Here is an 18,848-nt window from a genome sequence, read left to right as displayed (position 1 = left end):
CTTGGAAATTCTATGGGGCAGTTCTCCTCTGTCCTACAGCTCACTAAGAGTTAGAATTAACTCGACAGACATCAGTGTTTTTTTGGGTTTTGGTTCATTCAGTAAAGGAAGGACTGAGTGAGAATTGGACCAGCAATTGTGGGTAGGTGGCAATTGGTCCAAGGGTATGGAGGCCAAAAAGTCACCACGCTTCCTTCAAGGCTTCTGTCAGGAAGGAAATCTGTGCTTTATGCTCTATAACTTCTGGGTGGTACATGTTAATCCCTTCCTGGTCACTGTTTGCTCTTTTTATACTGACTAGCTCTAGTGGCGTAGTGCCTAAGCACTTGACTGCTAACCAGAAGGCTGGCAGTTCAAACCCACCAGCCACTTCTTGGAAGGAAGATGGGGCAATCTACTTCCGTAGTGATACTGCCTTGAAAACCCAAGAAGGGGTCACTATGAGTCGGGTCCGACTCGACGGCACATAGCAACAACAACAACAACAAGCTCTAGTGGCGTAGTGCCTAAGGCATTTGACTGCTAATCAGGGCTGGCAGTTCAAACCCACCAGCCACTCCTCGGAAGGTTGGGCAATCTAATTCCATAGTGATACTGCCTCTGAAACCCAAGGAGGGGTCTCTATGAGTCAGATCCGACTCAACAGCAGTGTGTTGCATTGCGTTGTGTTAGTGCTTTGGCACTTGGCACTATTCTCTTTTTTTTCCCCTTGATCCATGCAGTGAATGGATCCATAATGCCACTGCTATTTTTAAGAAAATGTAACTGCAATTTCGAGAAACTCTTACTTGGATAAAACCTCAGAGTAAGCAGGTAACTATATCTGGATTAGGGCATTCCTATTTCTGGCCCTGCCCTCTTTGTGCTTCAGAGCTAGTTGCCTTGGCACATCCTGACCCCAGTAGGTTCCTTACAGGGAGGGGGCCAGAAGATGGGTCCCCTGTCAGGAACCCCATGCAGATGCAGTACCACTGGCCAGGTCTGCACAACTTTGTACCAGAGAATAGGCAACATCTTTAAAGGACGTAAATTCCTCCTTTGCATATGACTTCTAACCTAAAGGTTGGCAGTTTTGAATCCACCAAGCGGTGCTGCTGAAGAAAGGCCTAGTAAACTGTTTCTGTAAAGATTACAACCAAGAAAACTCTTTGGAGGCAGTTTTACTCTGTAACATGGGGTTGCTGTGAGTCAGAGGCCACTCCAAGGCAGTGGATTTAGTTCTGATGTTTGTTATGTGTCTTAGTCATGAGTGGGGTTTCCAGGGGATCAGCCTCAAAGCTTAGTGGGAGTATTGGTTCAGCCTCTTGCCTCCTAATTGTGATGGCAGTTCTATCTAACTCTGTCCAGCCCCTGTTAGAATTGTTCCTGTAGCCACAGACTTAGGGGAAATAAAGGGAAACACTGGCAATTTTCTGCATGGAAATTTGGTCTAGCATGGCACTGCAACAGTAGTGGTTAAGGCATTTGGCTGCTAATCAAAGGTTGGTGGATTGAACCCACCAGCTGCTCTATGGAAGACAGATGGAGCGATCTGCTCCTGTAAAGATTTACAGCCTTGGAAACCCAATGGGGGTCACTATGAGTCAGAAACAACTGGATGGCAGTAAGCTTGGTTTGTTTTTTTATGGCAGTGCAAAGAAAGGCTAATGAGAATGGTCATCAGATTAAGAGCTCTTGGTATAAGCATTTTGATTTAAAATTTTAAATGGTATGATTTCTATAATTGAGAGTTATTGCTTTCTTTTACCAGTTATGGAAATATGGCTGTAGAATAATGGGAAGGTTGAGGGATCCACTTTCACAAATAACAAGATGTCTGGAAGATAGAACAGTGTATCACTGTGGACTCAATTAAGACCTGTTAGCTTCCAGACTCAACTTTTGGTTTAACTTGGAAGGGTCCCTGCAATTCCCCACTAAGCAAAGCTGCCTGGTTTTTTCTGTCTTCAGAAATCTTGTTCAACCTGTTAGACACATGTGTGCTGACAGCAAGCTAATTTTTAAACTATTTATAGAGCCATCTAGTCTCACAGGGGTGAGATGAATCTAACTGGGAGTCTAAACCTCTGCTTTTTTGTCCTGACCCCACCCCCCAATATTTTCCTGGTGACGCAGAGTTCTGGCAACACAGCATTGTCTGGGTGGACTCCCTTCTGCCATCCTGCAGCTCCTTGGAGGGCTAACAGCCCAGTTGGGAGGATGTTGGGCTCTACAAATAGGGTTTGTCTGTGTTAAGGACAAGGTTAGCTCAGACCATAGCCCTCATGGGGATAGAAATGGTATCATATAAATATGATGTGAGGCTCTTTTATCTCCTGAACACTGAGAGAACCCAGGGAGACTAAGGAAAGTTTTGTAAGGCTTTTAAAGGAGTGGTGTTTAAGGTAAAAGCATAATTGTGTGGAACTCTGTTTCAGAGAAACCTATGAAATGCAGTCTGGTGAGTGCATGGATATAGCTAAAGCCCCAGTGGGCAGGGTCGGAACCTCCTTTTCCCTTCCTTGTTTGACTTGAGGAATTTTTCCTGAAGCTGCTGGCCCACTTAACACTACTGGTGATCACAGACAGGAAGTCAGAAGAGCTGGATTCAAGTTCTGGTTGTATGACTTTTGGCTGCCTGAGCTTTATGTGTATGTAACTGTCATTGATTGAGCTCTTACGATGTGTCTAAAAACATTGCTAAATGCTTTGCATAGTGTCTCATTTTGTTTTTCAGAAGAACAGGAAAATAGAGGCTTAAAGAGGAACAGTGGGGTCAGTTCAGGTCTGTCTGAACCCCAAAGCCTGAATTCTTTCTTTTTAAAATTCCCACAACATAAAATTCACCATTTTAAAATCTATAGTTCAGTGGTTTTTATATATTCACAGTGTTTTGCAACCTTCACCACTATCTAGATAATTCTAGAATATTTCCATCACGCCAAAAAGAAACTTAGGACCTCCCAGTTACCCCATATGCAACCATCTGGCAACCACTAATCTGCTTTCTGTCTCTATGGACATGCCTTTCTGGCCGCTTCATATAAATTAATCATACAATAGGTCAAGGACTGAACTCTTAACTATCGAGCAGGTTGCCTCTAGGGAAAATGGCTTGACCTCTCTATTTTCTCATAGGCATTTTATCCTCATCTTAGGCATCTCTGTAGGTTTGCTGTGGCTTAAATAAGAACATATGTTGAATGCATTCTGTGAGCAAGTGTGAGGCATTTTATTTTCATAACTTTTGTTTTGGATCTGTGTCTGAATTGTAGGCCACCCTGAAAGTGAGTCTTGCTGGCTTCTTAACTATTTAAAAGGAAGCATATTGACTTACTTCAGAAGGACATTGTGATGGAAATTAACGACATTTTTAATCTAGACAGTCACCGAATTACTATAGGAAAAGGTAATTGAATATGATTAAAAGGGAGCATCTTTTTGGTGATTCTATAATCAGGAATATTACCACCAGGGCAATGAAAATAGAGGATGCAAATAAAATCTTCATTAAACATGATATGTTTGAAGTAGGAGAATTTATGACAATTTAGTGATGATGAAGAGAGAATTAAGCTAGTCAGTCTTTGTTCTGCCTCAGTGGCAGCAGGTTGCCTGTCTTAGATGTGGTCCTCACTTACAGCAGCTGTGGCAGGGATATTGGTTAAAAACTATCATAATTTAGCTAACAGCATTTAAAAATGAAATTTAATGTGGTAGGAGTAAAAGCACTGGAATTCTTTGTTGTTGTTAGTTGCCAGTGAATTGGCTTCAACTCATGGTGACTTCATGTATACAGAACACAATCAAGTTCAAAGCTGGCCCATCTTTATGGTCTTTGGTATGTTTGGGTTTATCGCTGCAGCTATTGAGTCAGTCCACCTCACTGAGGATTTCTTTCTTTTTTTTTTATATTAAAATATCTACAATAGCTTTAATTTCTAATATAGCGATTTAGTTCTCCTCCTCTTTTGTTTTCTTAACTTTTTATTGTGATTTGAGTGAAGTTTATAGAGCATATTGGTTTTTCATTTGACAGTTTATACACATTTTGTTTCATAAAGTTGATTGCAATCCCCGCAATTTAACAACACTCTGCTCACTTCTTCCCTGTGTTTACTGTTTCCATTCATCCTTCTTTTCTATCCCTTCCTGTTTTCTGAACTTTATCCTTGGGCAAATGCTGCCCTTTTGATCTCATATGGTTGATTGCTCTCAGGACTGTGTACCTCCCTGGTGTTATTGTCTGTTATGTTGTTGTTGTTGTTGTTATATGTTGTCGGGTCGGACCTGACTCATAGTAACCCCTCCTTGGGTTTCCGAGGCAGTATCACTACGGAAGTAGATCGCCCCATCTTCCTTCTGAGGAGTGGCTGGTGGGTTTGAACTGCCAGCCTTCTAGTTAGCAGTCAAGTGCCTTAGGTACTACGCTACCAGAGCTCCCATTTTCTCTTATAGTTTGGCTGAAAGTTGAGCCCATGGGGCTATGTTCAGTTCCAGGCTTTAAGGGTTACTAAGGGCCATAGTTTCAGGGGTTCCACCAGTCTCTATCAGACCAGTAAGCCTGGTCTTTTTTTATGATTTTGAGTTTCGTTCCACATTTTTCACCCACTCTATATAGGAATTTCTACTGTGATCCCTTTCAGAGCCATCAGCAGAGGTAGCCAGGCACCATCTAGTTCTTCTGGTCTTAGGGTCATGGAGGCTGAGATTTGCATGGTCCATTAGTCCTTTGGACTGTTTCCATGTGTCTTTGATTGTCTTCACTCTTCTTTACTCTAGACTATTGGAGAAAGACCAATAGTTGCACCTTAGATGGTCACTTGCAAACTTTTAGGACCCCAGTCATTACTTACCAAAGTAGCATGTACAGCACTGTTTGTGGACTGTGTTATGCCAGTTGACCCTTGCTGTCTCCTTCAACTATGGTCCTGAGTCCCCTGTCCCAGTGACTCATTCTTTCAGGGTGTTTGGTTATGGCTAAGAAGTTTTCATAACTTTGCCCCATTTGCTCTACTATTAAAAAAACCAAACTCACTGCCTTTGAGTCAATTCTAATTCACAATGGACCCCATTGGGATTCCAAGGCTGTAAATCTTTATGGAAGCAGGTTGCCCCATCATTCTTCTGTGAGCAGCTAGTGGGTTCGGACCACCAACCTTTTGGCTAGCAGCCAAATGCTTTAACCACTCTATCACCAGAGCTCCTTTACTCTACTACATACATGGATATATTTACAGTACATACAAATACATATGTAGCAATATCATCTGCCAAACCTATGTATGGTGGGTGTAGTCTCGTTGCCTATCCATACCTGTTCATCTTGCCTGTCTGCCTATGTATCCACTAGTAGATTGATGTTTGTTATTTCTGACAATGCAGGATTGTACATGTAATAGTATTTACCTTTATGGTCTATAACTCTTGTGACCTCTCTGTGTCTTCCTTTTCCTTATTGTGCTGATCACCTTCTTATTGTATATTGCCTTTCCCTTCACCCAATTTAATACTTATCTGTTATCTAATTAGTATTTTTCCTTCTCTCTCCTCCCCTCCCATTCTCTGTAACCAGCAATGAATGTTTCTTTCTATGTGTAAACCTTTCCTTGACTTTTTATAATGGACTCACACAATATCTGTCCTATTGTAATTGACTTATTGTAATTGACTTATTACACTCCTCCAGGTTCATCCACATTATAAGATGTTTCATGATTCTTCATTTTTCTTTAACATTGCATAGTATTCCATTGTGTGTATGTATCATACTTTGTTTATCCAGTCATCTGTTGATGGGCACTTAGATTGTTTCTGTCTCTTTGCTGTGGTAAATAGTGCTGCAATGAACATGGGTGTCCATACATTTATTTGTGTCTTGGCTTTTTTTTTTTTTTTTTTTAAGGATATATACCTAGTAGTGGGATTGCTGTATCAATGGTATTTCTATTTCCAACTTTTTATGGAAGCACCATACCATTTTCCACAGTGTTTGCATCATTTTATAATCCTACCAGCAGTGTATGAGAGTTTTCTAATCTTTCCACACCCTTGCCATCATATATTGTTTTCTGTCTTATTAAACTTGGCTATTATTGCTGGAGTGAGATGGTGTCTTATTTTCGTTTTGATTTGCACCATTCTAATGGCTAATGATCCCAAGCCTTCATATATTTGTTGGCCACCTGAATGTCTTCTTTGGTGATGTGTTCTTTGTTTTCACTGGCCCTCTATTTCACCAAACATAATGTCCTCCTTCAGTGATTGATCTCTCCTGATGATGTATCCCAAGTAAGCCAATAAAGTCTTGTTGTTCTTACTTCTAAAAAACATTCTGGTTGTATTTCTTCTGAATTGTTTGTTCTTTTGGTAGTCCTCAGTTTATTTAATATCTATGATTGCCTAATACTGCCCAGTTTTTTAAGTTCATTCTAGAATACCAGACCATTAGAGCTGGCAGGGACATTGGAATTAGCCAGACTGATGCTTTCTTATTACAGAGAAGTTAAGTGAAGGTAGATAGAAGTTTGGCACAAACAGAAAATCATTAGCAGAGTCTGGTCCAGAATCCAAATCTTCTAACAAAAGGGAATTGAATATTTGCCTTCACTATAGCTCTGGTAGCATAGTGCCTAAGGCTTTTGTGTGCTAACCAGAAGGCTGGCAGTTCAAACGCACCAGCCACTCCTTGGAAGCAAGATTGGGTGATCTACTTCTGCAGAGATACCACCTCAGAAACTCAAGGAGGGGTCACTATGAGTTGGAATTGACTCGATGGCAGTAAGTGATTCGTGGCTATGGAATCAACTTTTCCTTGAAAATATTTGGGGATTTGGTAATGAGCACTCTATTTTTTTTTTTGCCATTTTGTCCACCATATTTATTCCTGTTTCTCATACACTGCTTCTCTTGACAAAAACAAACAAATAAAATAAACTTATAACTTTGTAACCAGTTGTTGACTTCTAAACTGCAAATATGTTGGGAGGGAACTGTGTTGGTAGTTGAGAAATACAGTGAAGGCATTTTTAGAAATTTTAGTGAAGCTCTTAGTGTGGAATTTAAGAATAATGCTGTTTTTTCATGACTCAACCCCATCTTGACCAAAAATGGTAGGTAGGCAGAATCAAAAAGGAGGAAGGAAGGAATCCACTACTTTATGTTCATGTAAACATTTCAAATTTAAAAACTTTTTTCTCTCTTTTTTGTTGAATTCTCTGACTCATTTGGGGCTAGTATTGCCAAATACACTTGCTTGAAGGATGTGAATCCATGCTCAGAGAGGTCAAGGATGTGTATAATTCACCGGTTAACTTGGCTGCAGAGCCTGCGTCAGTATTTAAGCCACAGACACCTAATCTAGGTCCTTAAAGTCATATCAAGAAGCATAAAGGACTTGACCAGATCTTGTGCTCTTTAAGTGAGCTGCAAGCCTCTGCAGGAAGCCCCGGCAGGTGTGAGCAGCCTCTCATCAGCCTAGAGCCTCTCTGCTCAAAGTATGAGGTATGGATGGACCAGTGTGGTGGTTACGTTTATGTGTCAACTTGGCTAGACCTGGTTGAGTGGCTGGGCAGCTGAATGTAGTTATTCCCCATGGTGAGATTGGTAATTAACTCCATGGGGGAATCTATTGGAGCAGCTGAGTAGCTGCTTTGGGTATGTGGTCTGCTTCCTATATATATGAAGCAGCTTTGGGAATGGTTTCCAGCCTATGGCACACTTGGACCCTGCATGTAGTTGTGTTGTTGTTCAGCAGCCTGCCATGCTTTGCCGACCTTGGGACTTACAATGGACTTGAATTAATGGCTTGCCATGTGGTTTGGTAACATTGGGACTGTGCCGTTTTATTTGTCGACCTTGGGCTTGTTAGCCTGAGCAGCCAGTAGCTGCCTGAGTGAAGAGATGCCTTTAGCTTCAGTGGGCCGGGAGCAAGGGGCAGAGCTGAAGCCCAAGGTCAAGGGGCTTTCACACAGTCTCTAGAGCCTGGCACCTTGAATTTGGACTTAAAGCCTCCAAACTGTAAGAGAATAGACTCCTGTTTGTTCAAGCATCCCATTTATGGTATATTCTTGTCAGAGCGGCACTAGGTAACCAGAACAATCAGCATTGTTGGCATCACCTGGAAAGTTTGGTAGGCATGCAGTCTCAGGCCCCACTCCAGGCCTGTTGAACATTTAACAAGATCCCCAGCTGACTCGTATACTCATTACAACTTGAGAAGCCCTGGCCTAGAGGATCTATGGCAATGAAATTCATAGATAACTAGGGAAAGTAATAAAGTGACCAAAGTATTTGGTGTTTCTGTACCTAAATAGTTTACTCTTGCTCAGGTGAGGGGGAAAGTGAAGACACAATATAGGGGCTTTGGTTTTCTACTACATTCGGAGTGAGGAAGGAACTCATTATTTTGACCAGGTCATTGTTGTGGAAATGAGAGTCCATGGGTGTGATGGGCATTCCGGTGGATGACTTGACCTAGGGACACTTTAAGCACCTATCAGCCTAGATCCTGCAGGCTCAACACACTCTGGAGTGTGGGGGCAGCCAGTGAGGTGGAACTGACAAACCAACATTCCATTCCCTAGACTCCTGGGCCTCCACGGCTCAGCTGTTTTCACTCATTCAGCAAAAAAGAGAGACAGAAAGGAAACAAAAGCTGGCTGTGGCAGAGGCCTTGTTAATTAGGAAAACCTGATATGTGTATGTGTTCAGTCTACATTAGGACAAGCGGGAGGCCCTTGCCCATAGTCCTACTTGTTCCCTGTTGCCCAAGGTGTTAACTCTGTGCTTCTGAAAGGAAAGTGCTTCCCCACCTTTGAACTAGGCAAAATGCTCACGGATGGCCAATGGCGGTTAGTCGTGCTGTCTGGAGAGTTTGTGCTTATCTTGAATAAAAGTTTCCCCTGGCTCGAGGGGACAGTATGAACATTTCTAAATGTGACTTTAGCTCATGAAAATGTGCCAGCTAATGAGAAAGTCATTATTTGCAATGAATAGTGCTACCTGAAAGCATGTGAGGTTTTGCTGCTTTTTCATGGTATTCTTGCATTTGTTTCCCCTCCCCCCTTTAAATAAATAATTGGAGCATATGGTTAAAAGTGAGCTCTTTCAGAAGTAGTAGAAATTTAGCAATTCAGCACATTGAAACATGCTGTTTTCGTTTTGGAAGAATTTTGAAAGTTTCTGACAGTTTCCTGGACCACCCTCAAATAGGAAATGGGGTGAGTTTTTAATGAATTAGCCAACCAAGAAACCTGACTTACCCTTGAAATAAGAAAGGGGTCATCATATTTGTGCAGCACGGTGACCCAGAAATATTGTTAGAAGACCTTGGTTCTCTTTTTAGCTGCAAAAGTGGATGCAGACTACCAGTGATCATGAAGATGGCACAGAACCAGGCACCATTTCATTCTGTCATACTCTGAGTCGGGCCTACTGGATGGTAACTAACAACAATAGGCTTGATTTTTAGCTGGTAAAAATTTGCAGATTGCAGCCTGAAGCTAGGTTTGATGATTTAGAACCACAGAAGGTAAGCTGTGAAAAATGCTTCCCCTTTGGGAAACGAATGTGGGTTAAGTTGATCTAATAACAACAATAATGGCTACCTCAGTAGCCGTGATCACTATAGGTAAACATTGAATGGATTATTGAGTGGAAGAAGTAGTCATTTTTGTCCCTCTTTTTGAAATAAGGAGCCCTGGTGGTAGTAGGTGCTCAGGTGCTAACCCAAAAGGTTGAAGGGTTCAAACCCGCTATTGCACAGGAGAAAGATATGGTAGTTTGCTTCCTTAAAGATTCCAGGCTTGGAAGTTCTGTGGGGGCAGTTCACCATGAACTATGGGTCATATGCTTCACTATGAGTTGGACTCAACTGGACAGCAATGTTTTTGGTTTTGTCTTTTTAAAATGAGGGTCCTAAGTCTGGTAGCATAGTGCCTAAGGCATTTGACTGCTAACCAGAAGGCTGGCAGTTCAAACCCACCAGCCACTCCTCGGAAGGAAGATGGGGCAATCTACTTCTGTAGTGATACTGCCTCGGAAACCCAAGGAGGGGTCCCTATGAGTTGGGTCCAACTCGACGGCACATAACAACAACAACAACAACAAGAAGTCTCTGTGAGGTTAGGCCAAGAGGAAGGCCCCAGAAAGAATGACAGCCTGGATTTGAATCTGATCTGATTGCAGGACTCATAATCTTTCCTCTATACAGTTAGATATGCATTTTTAGAATTAAAATTTTAGAATTAAAACATCCCTGAGATGATTTCTTTCTCTGTTACTTGGGCTAGGATATGTGTGCGTGGGCTGGGTATGCCAGAGAGAAGAGTGGTTGGCAAACCATAGGGTAAAGTGGCTCATCTTCCTGGAACACTAAGAATTTAGTATCTTAATGTAAAAGGAGACATGAAGTAGAATGAAAAATAAATGTTATGGTATAAAAGGCAAATTTTATGTGCATTTTTAAGGGGAAAAATGTAAGCCTTGAAAGCAATCCCTCCCAGCCTTTTAGATGTCTCTCTCATCACCCCACACTGGTCTTCTCTGCCTTAGGTTTGCTTGGGTGGAAAAATTGGAGAAGCACTCTTGTAAGTGCAAGTGCTGGGCCATCTGGGTCTTTTCCACTCTCCCAGCTATGTGTGGTGAAAAGGAATTGCTTAACTATATGAGCCAGTGAGTGTGGGAGAGTTGGTGCTCTGCTCTGTTTGCACAGCTGCTTCTGGGGTTCCAGGAGGGTTCCAAGCCATGTGGCCACTGATGGTCAATCTTTTAAAACATGTATTATTTATTTAAAACATTTTAATATCTATTGAATGTCCATGGTTCAAAATTCAACAGTTAGAAAAGGATCGGCAATGGAAAACCTTTCCTCCACTTGCTTTGTAGTCCCCAGTTCTCTTCCCCACAGCCGGTTAGTGTTACTAGTTTCTTGTATATCCTAGTAAATACATGCTTATCTCTCCTTACCGTTTTACACAAATATGCTATGTGTACTATTCTTTACCTTGCTTTTTCTTCTCTTTCTTATTCTTGTTTTTTTTCTTCCCCAGCTGCACAAGATGCCATTGAATTGATGTAATTTTCTTAAGCATGCCCAATTAATTGGCATCTTGTTGTTTACAATCTTTTGCTATTACATTTCTGCAGTTAATACTCTTGTCCATGTGTCATTTTGCACACATGTGGGATAAAGTGCTTGAAGAGAAGTTGCTGAATCGAAGGGGATGTATGTTATGATTTAATGTTGAGGCATTTGTTTGTGTGTTTGGAGAGAAACTCCATAAGCTATGGACTTGAGTTGGCTGTAATCTTTACGGAAGCCAATCGCCAGGCCTGGTTCTTCCATAGTACAACTGAGTGGTATTAACTGTGCTACTACCTAGGGACCTTGCGTTATGATTTCATGTGATTGTTGTTGTGTGCCTTCAAGTCAATTCTGACTCATTGTGACTCTATAGAACAAAGTAGAATTGACCCCAAAGGATTTCCTAGGCTGTAATCTTTATGAAAATGGAGTCATTGGTGGGTTTGAACTGTTGATCTTTTGGTTAGCAGCCAAACATTTAACCATTGTGCCACCAGGGCTCCCTCTGGTTTCATACCAAACCAAAACCAAATCCACTGCCATCGAGTCAAGTCTGACTCATAGCAACCCTATACGACAGAGTAGAACTGCCCTATAGGATTTCCAAGGCTCTAAATCTTTATAGAAGCAGACTGTCTCATCTTTCTCTCTTGGAATGGCTGGATTCAAACTGTGACCTTTTGGTTAATAGCCAAATACTTTAACTACTTTACCACCAGATCTCCTTAGATACTACTACCAAATTGCCCTCCAGGAGCTCATTCCCACTTATATCCCTAACAGCACGTATTTGAGTATACCATCCACACACTATGTTACCAAACCTTGTGACCCTGGCTACCTGATTTGTTGTTGTTGTTGTTATGTGCCGTCGAGTCAGCCCCGACTCATAGCGACCCCTCCTTGGGTTTCCGAGGCAGTATCACTACGGAAGTAGGATTGCCCAACCTTCCTTCCGAGGAGTGGCTGGTGGGTTTGAACCGCCAGCCTTCTGGTTAGCAGTCAAGTGCTTGGTTTAAAAAAAAAAAAAAGTCAGCAATTTTAAAGGCTGACCCAGTCTTGAGGGACAATAGAAAATAGCGTATCTGCTACTTTTATCTATATGGTAATTACCTAGTGTGGTGTTGCCAGCCTTTTTGGAGTGGTAAAGAAATTGGAGGGTTTGGAATTTTGGAACTGGAATTTTGTTAACTAATCTCTTTATGAGTGAATAATAGTTAATATATATATATATTTAAAAAGCCATATAATGCCTTTAAAATAGACATTATATAGTCAGTATGATGTAGCTAAATAGATCATTAAAAACTGTGTGTTTTGGTTATTTACTGGAACATTCTCTATAATTATTGATTTACTTTTGTTGTTATTGTTGAGAGTGTGCACAGCAGATCATACACCAATTCAACAATTTCTACATATAGAATTCAGGGATATTGATTATATTCTTCAATTTGTACAACCATTTTCACTCCATCCTCTTTAATCTTGTTATTACATACAGGGCTTGAGATCAAAGAATCACAGCAGTGTAACTACTAACTTCTAAAGTGAGGTCAGCAACATTTGTCCCTCATGACCTCTTATCTGAGAAGATCTTCTCCAGAACTTAGTGAAGTTCTGCTGCCTTGATCACACTCATGAGACACATACTTAAGCATTTGGAAAAGGTGATGCATAGATCAAAGAATTTCAGAGCTTCTTTTGGTGGTCTTCTGGGCTAATTTTCTTTTCTTCATTGGAAAGTCATGGGGGAGACTTGCATGTAGTACTTGTTTTGATAAAAGGAATATGATTTTTATTTTAGATCTTGGACTGCTGTAGAGGAATTAAGTATGGTTTCAAGAAAGAGAAGGAGCTCTGGTGGCACAGTGGCTAAAGTGCTTAGCCATTAACCCAGACGTCAGTGGTTCGAACCCACCAGCCCCTCCACAGGAGAGAGATGTAGCAGTCACCTTCTGTAAAGATTATAGCCTTGGAAACTCTATGGGGAAGTTCTACTCTGCCCTTCCAGGTTGCTATTAGTTGGAATTGACTTGACAGCAACATGTTTGATTTGATTTTCAAGAAAGGGAGGGTTATCTTGTGGGCTGTGCATAAACCAATGAACTGGGTGGGGACAAGGACTGGGAGGGATCCTGGAAAGGTCTGTGAACAGAGGCTTCAATTAAAGTAAATATTGTGTGATAGGAAAAAAAAAAAAAAAGAAACAGCACTTTGCATCACTTTACAAATAGTCCTGAGCTTACTAAATATCACAACACATACAAGCGCCCCCATGCCAGGAGGACTACTCAGCCTGTGGAGTACCTTTTAATCACAACTCTTTCTTGCATTTTTTGTTGTTGTTTAACTTGTAAACTTTTAATTTTATCTAAATGTAGTTCAGTCAAAACAAACCAAACTAACTGCCATTGAGTTGATTCTGACTCATAGTGACTTCCTTTGGGTTTCTGAGATGATAAATCTTTTCGGAAGTAGATTTCCCAGTCTTACTACCATGGAGTGGCTGGTGAGTTTGAACCACCAGCCTTCTGGTAAGCAGTCAAATGCCTTAGGCACTGCACCACCAGAGCTCTTGTGATTCAGTCAACGGAGGGGAAATACTTTCTTAAGCTAAGATTAGAGCAGGTTTTGGATGGCCACCAGCTGAATGATAAGCTTGCCTGGTCAGTTCTCCCAGCACTTAAAAAATGTGCCACCACAACTTTCAAGTAATGAAAATACCAAATCCTAAACACCAAAATACAATCCAAGTTCCCTTATCTAGTGTGTTGGAGGCCCAAATCCAGGTTAAACCAGATCTAGTTTTCAGTCCTCCAGCTGTCCCTCATCCCTTTCCTAACTCTTCCTGATAATTCTGGGCAAACGAAAGAGCACTGAAAGAAGTGTTCTTTGCTTTCTAAAGTTTTGGAAATAAATAGTGATGATAGCTTGAAACAACAACAACAAAAAAAAAAAACCCACCAAAAATCCATTTTAGTAATCTAATGTAGGCAGATATCTTCAATCTCCTCTTCCTCTCACTCTCCAAACCAACCAAACTCACAGCCATGGAATCAGATCCGAATCATAGCGACCCCTCCTTGGTTTCCGAGGCAGCATCACTATGGAAAGAGATTGCCCAACCTTCCTTCTGAGGAGTGGCTGGTGGGTTTGAACCGCCAGCCTTCTGGTTAGCACTCAAATGCCTTCGGCACTCTGCCACCAAACCCAGATCACTTGGGTAGACCCATCACTTCTTCCCACCATCCTTACTCTTGCCTCTGATCTCACCTTATCTTTATTCTTTTTTCAAAGATAGGCTTTGTTAAGATATAATTTGCATAATATTACAACTCATCCATTTAAAGTATAGAATTCAGTGGTTTTTAGTATATTCACAAAGTTGTACATCTATCACCACTGTCAATTTTAGACATTTTCATTATCCCAGAAAAGAAACCTTATGCGTATTAGTAGTCACTCCCTACCCCGTACTTCCATCACCCCCACTAGCTCTCACTCACTGCTGTGGAGTCAGATCCAACTCATAGCGACCCTTCCTTAGGTTTCCAAGTCAGTATCACTATGGAAGTATATTGCCCAGTCTTCCTTCTGAGAAGTGGCTGGTGGATTTGAACCACCATCCTTCTGGTTAGCAGTCAAATGCCTTAAACACTATGCTACCAGACCTGCTCCCACTAGCCCTAGGAAAGCATTAATCTACTTTCTATCTCTGTGGATCTACCCTTCTGGACATGTATATAAATGGAATCTTACAATATTTGTCCTTTCACATCTGGCTTCTTTCATCCAGAGTTCATTCTTCAGGGTGACATTCTTGTAGTGTCATACTGATATATGACATTCTTGTAGTGTCATATATCAGTACATCATTTCTTTTTTTATGACTGAATAATATTTCATTATATGAATATACCACATTTTGTTTATCTGTTCATCAGCTGATACACATTTGGCCTGTTTATACTTTTTGGCTTTTATGAATAATGCTGCTGTGAACATTCATGTGTAAGTTTTTATGTGGATATATGTTTTCATTTCTCTTATATATGTAAGAGTAAGTTATATAAGTTGTATATGTAAGGGCAAAATTGCTAGGCAATACGTTAGCTCTATGTTTAACATTCTGAGGAACTGCCAGACTATTTTCCAAAGTGCCCTCACCATTTTACATTCCCACCAGCAGTGTAGGAGGATTCCAATTTCTCTATATCCTTGCCAATACTTTTTTTATTCTAGTGGGTGTGAAGTAGATATCTAATTGTAGTTTTAATTTGTATTTCTCTAATGACTAATGATGTTCAAAATTTTTCATGTGATTATTGGCCATTTGTGTATCTTCTTTAGAGAAATGTCTGTTCAAATCCTTTGTCTACTTTTTAATTGGTTTGTCTTTTTCTTACTATATTGTAAGAATTCTTTATATATTCTGGATACAAGTCCCTTATCAACTATATGATTTGCAAATATTTCCTCCCATTCTGTGGGCTGTCTTTTCACTTTCTTGATGGTATCATTTGCAGCACAAAATTTTTAATTTTGATGAAATCCAATTTATCAATTTTTTATTTCTTTTATTACTTGTGCTTTTGGTATTATATCTAAGAAGCCCTTTACCTAACCCAAAGTCATGAAAATTTACACCTGTGTTTCTTATTTTTATGTTCCTATGTTATAGTATTACATTTAGGTCTATAGTCTATTTCGAGTTAATTGTTATTATATATGGTTGTCCCAGCACCATTTCTTGAAGACTGTTCTTTTTGCCATTGAATTGTTATGGTACCCTTGCTGCAAATCAGTTGACCATAAATATAATGGTTTATTTCCAGACTCCTACTACTGTTCCACTGATCTTTATCCTTAGGTCAGTACCACATTGTATTGATAACTGTAGTTTATAATCTCTTGTCTTTTAAAGGCTATTTTATTGCTGCAGTCTTCCAAGGTAGGACAGGACAGAAATGGACAATCTGGACTTTTTTATTTTCTGGTCTGACTAGAATTTCTAGATTTTCAAGCTTCCAACCACAGTTTATTACTCTTTTGTTCATCTTTATGATGCATCCTCTCATTGGTTTCAGTAGAAGATGATACCCAAGTAGTCATGAGAAATCCCAGGTGCCTGGTCCCTTGGTTTTCCTCTAGCTATGCCAGCTAACCTCATGCTAACTCAGTTGCCTTGTTCTGATGGGCTTTCTCAGATGTATAGAACTAAATATTGGGTTTCGAAAAAGTGCTCTGGTTTCTAAAATTCTCTAGCTGTTAAGTTGGGAATGATACAGCTTACTCTACTGTTAGAAGATTTAAAGATCTTTTCAAAAGGGCATGCAAGTACTCATAGCCTTCCCAAGCGGACTATGACATAGCTGCTGAAGCCAAACCTTGCCTTCCCTGGGCCTTCTTTGCCTTCTAGGGATCTGAAGCCTTGTTTCATGAGCATTAAATTTGCTGTGAGTTCTCTTGTAGGTGACCTGTACTGGTATTTTTGTTGTTAGCTACCATCACATTGACCCCTAACTCATGGTAACCCCATGCATGAAGTGTATTGGCTGGGAATCGAGCCCTTGTCTCCTGCTGAGAAGATGAGAATTCTACCATTGAACCACTGCTGCCTCAAGTCGATATCTTTATGTTGTTGTTATGTGCCTTTGAGTCGGCCCCGACTCATAGCAACCCCTCCTTGGGTTTCCGAGGCAGTATCACTACAGAAGTAGGATTGCCCAACCTTCTTCTGAGGAGTGGCTGGTGGGTTTGAACCTGCCAGCCTTCTGGTTAGCAGTCAAGTGCCTTAGGCACTATGCTACCAGAGCTCCCTCAATATCTTTATAGTAGTGGTGAAATGGAGAACAGGCAAAAGATCTGCCCTGGAAAGCTGGAACCTTAGACAAAGGCACTTATTATCATTTCAAGTTGCTAAGCCAAAACATGAAAAGCTCTTGTGATATTCGGAATTAACAATAACCATCCTGTAATTGCTGCCATTTCTTCCCGTTGTGGATTGTGCGCAGCACAAGCTCACTTTCAAATGATAGGAACTAGAGCTTGCACTATGAACTCTATCATAGTTGAAGCGAATTTTAATTTCTGGTTTGTATCAGACATTTAAAAAAATCTGTAAGGAGAAACTGCTTTTCATCTAGAGCTTGTTAAAGGCTGCGCATGATAAGAGGGTAGGGAAGTGAACACATCTGAAGGCAATGGTGAAGAGAACAGGTTCTGGATCCAGTCTGTGGAACACAGACCTCCTAAGCAATCCTGGACAAGTTACTTAATCTACCTAAGCCTCAATTTTCTCATCTTTAACATGATAAGAGTAGGATCCACCTCCTAGAGTTGTTAAAGGAGCTCTGGTAGCATAGTGCCTAAGACATTTGACTGCTAACCAGAAGGCTAGTGTTTCAAACCACCAGCCACTCCTTGGCAGGAAGATTGGGCAGTCTACTTCCATAGTGATATCATCACCTCGGAAACCCAGAGAGGGGTCTCTATGAGTCAGATCCAACTCAAAGGCAGTGAGTTTGGTTTTTTGGTGTAAAGTTGTTAAAAGGTTGAAAATGTATATAAAGGACCTAGCACAAGGGTTGGCAAACTTTTTCAGTAAAGGACTAGATAGTAACTATTTTAGGTTTTGTAGCCATATGGTCTCTGTCACAACTACTCAACTGTGTTATTGTGGCATGAAAGCCACTGTAGACGATATGTAAACAAGCAGGCATGTTGTGTTCCAATAACACTTTATTTAAAAAAAAAAAAAAAAAACAGGTGGCAGGCTGGATTTGTCTGGCAGGTTGGATTTAGCCTGCGGGGCTGTCTTTTGCTGACTCCTGGCTTAGCATAGTGCCTGGTACATAGTGGGTTTTTCATTAATGTCAGCCATCCTTGTGCTTGGGGACTGCCCCTTGACATGGGTGCCCCTGTTTTCCCGATCCATGTTTTTAACAGAATGTCGAGGTCCTAGCCAGTCGGAGCAGCACTTCAGAACAAAACCAGGCAGGGGCTGAAGTGCGGGTGAAGGCTCTGAAGGAGGAGAATGAGAGACTGAGGGGAAGAATTGAAGAGCTGGAGCGGAGTGTCACCCAGCTTCAGAGCCAGATTGATGACATGGGAGGCGAGGAAGCCAAAATGAAAGAAATGCTTAAGAAGTACGAGGTAAGGCTTGCTGGGCCCCGCATCCTGAGTTTGGCAGCTGCTGATCTTTCTTTCCTCTATGAGTGATTGAAGAAGTGGGAAGGGATTTATTATCATAATTTAGTAAGAAAGGTCAGTGCAATTGTGAATCCATCTTCTGTGTAAGCTGTTTCTTTCATTTGTCAAAGACTGGTGTGAGTGAGAGATAGGCTTCTAAAAAAGCCTGGGAACAGGGCTGATAAGGTCAGGGTGGAAAATATATGACTAAACCCAGAAATCCCCACTCCCCACTTCCTCAGACCTCAGACTTCTGGCCTTACAACCTTGTGATACTTAGCAGAAGGCTCCAAGCACCTGAAAAGACAACCTAACACCACACAAGGACTTTTGTCACCCAAGACTATTTGTTCTTTTTTAACATACAGTTAGTTGATGGTCTTTGAAGTCACATAGTTCTTAACAAACTAATGGTCTGGTTTGGTAGACCTCTAGAAGTGAGAGGCACACCTCATTGGCAGTGAGAAATGGCAGCTGACAATGAAAGTGGGCTACATGTTCCAGCAGAAGTTTCCAAATGTGGTCCTCTCTCAAGATCACCTGTAGGCCTTTTATGAAACTGTATATATCCCTGGGCCCATTCAGTACT

The 18,848-nt window shown here is 41.1% G+C and overlaps 1 protein-coding gene across 1 annotated transcript in view; it reads left to right on the top strand.

Annotated features, from left to right (window-relative positions):
• The window catches only part of CGNL1 (cingulin like 1), a 166,551-nt gene that overhangs the window by 111,254 nt on the left and 36,449 nt on the right, over positions 1–18,848 (top strand). Inside the window, exon 8 of the mRNA XM_007958511.2 lies at positions 18,017–18,223. Coding sequence (XP_007956702.1) covers positions 18,017–18,223 — 207 coding nt within the window. The remainder of the gene's footprint in view (positions 1–18,016; positions 18,224–18,848) is intronic.

Source organism: Orycteropus afer, unplaced genomic scaffold, assembly GCF_000298275.1.
Source record: "Orycteropus afer afer isolate SDZICR_OR568_19922 unplaced genomic scaffold, OryAfe1.0 scaffold00015, whole genome shotgun sequence".
Classification (NCBI taxonomy): domain Eukaryota; kingdom Metazoa; phylum Chordata; class Mammalia; order Tubulidentata; family Orycteropodidae; genus Orycteropus; species Orycteropus afer.
This window is presented reverse-complemented; position numbering and strand designations above follow the sequence as displayed.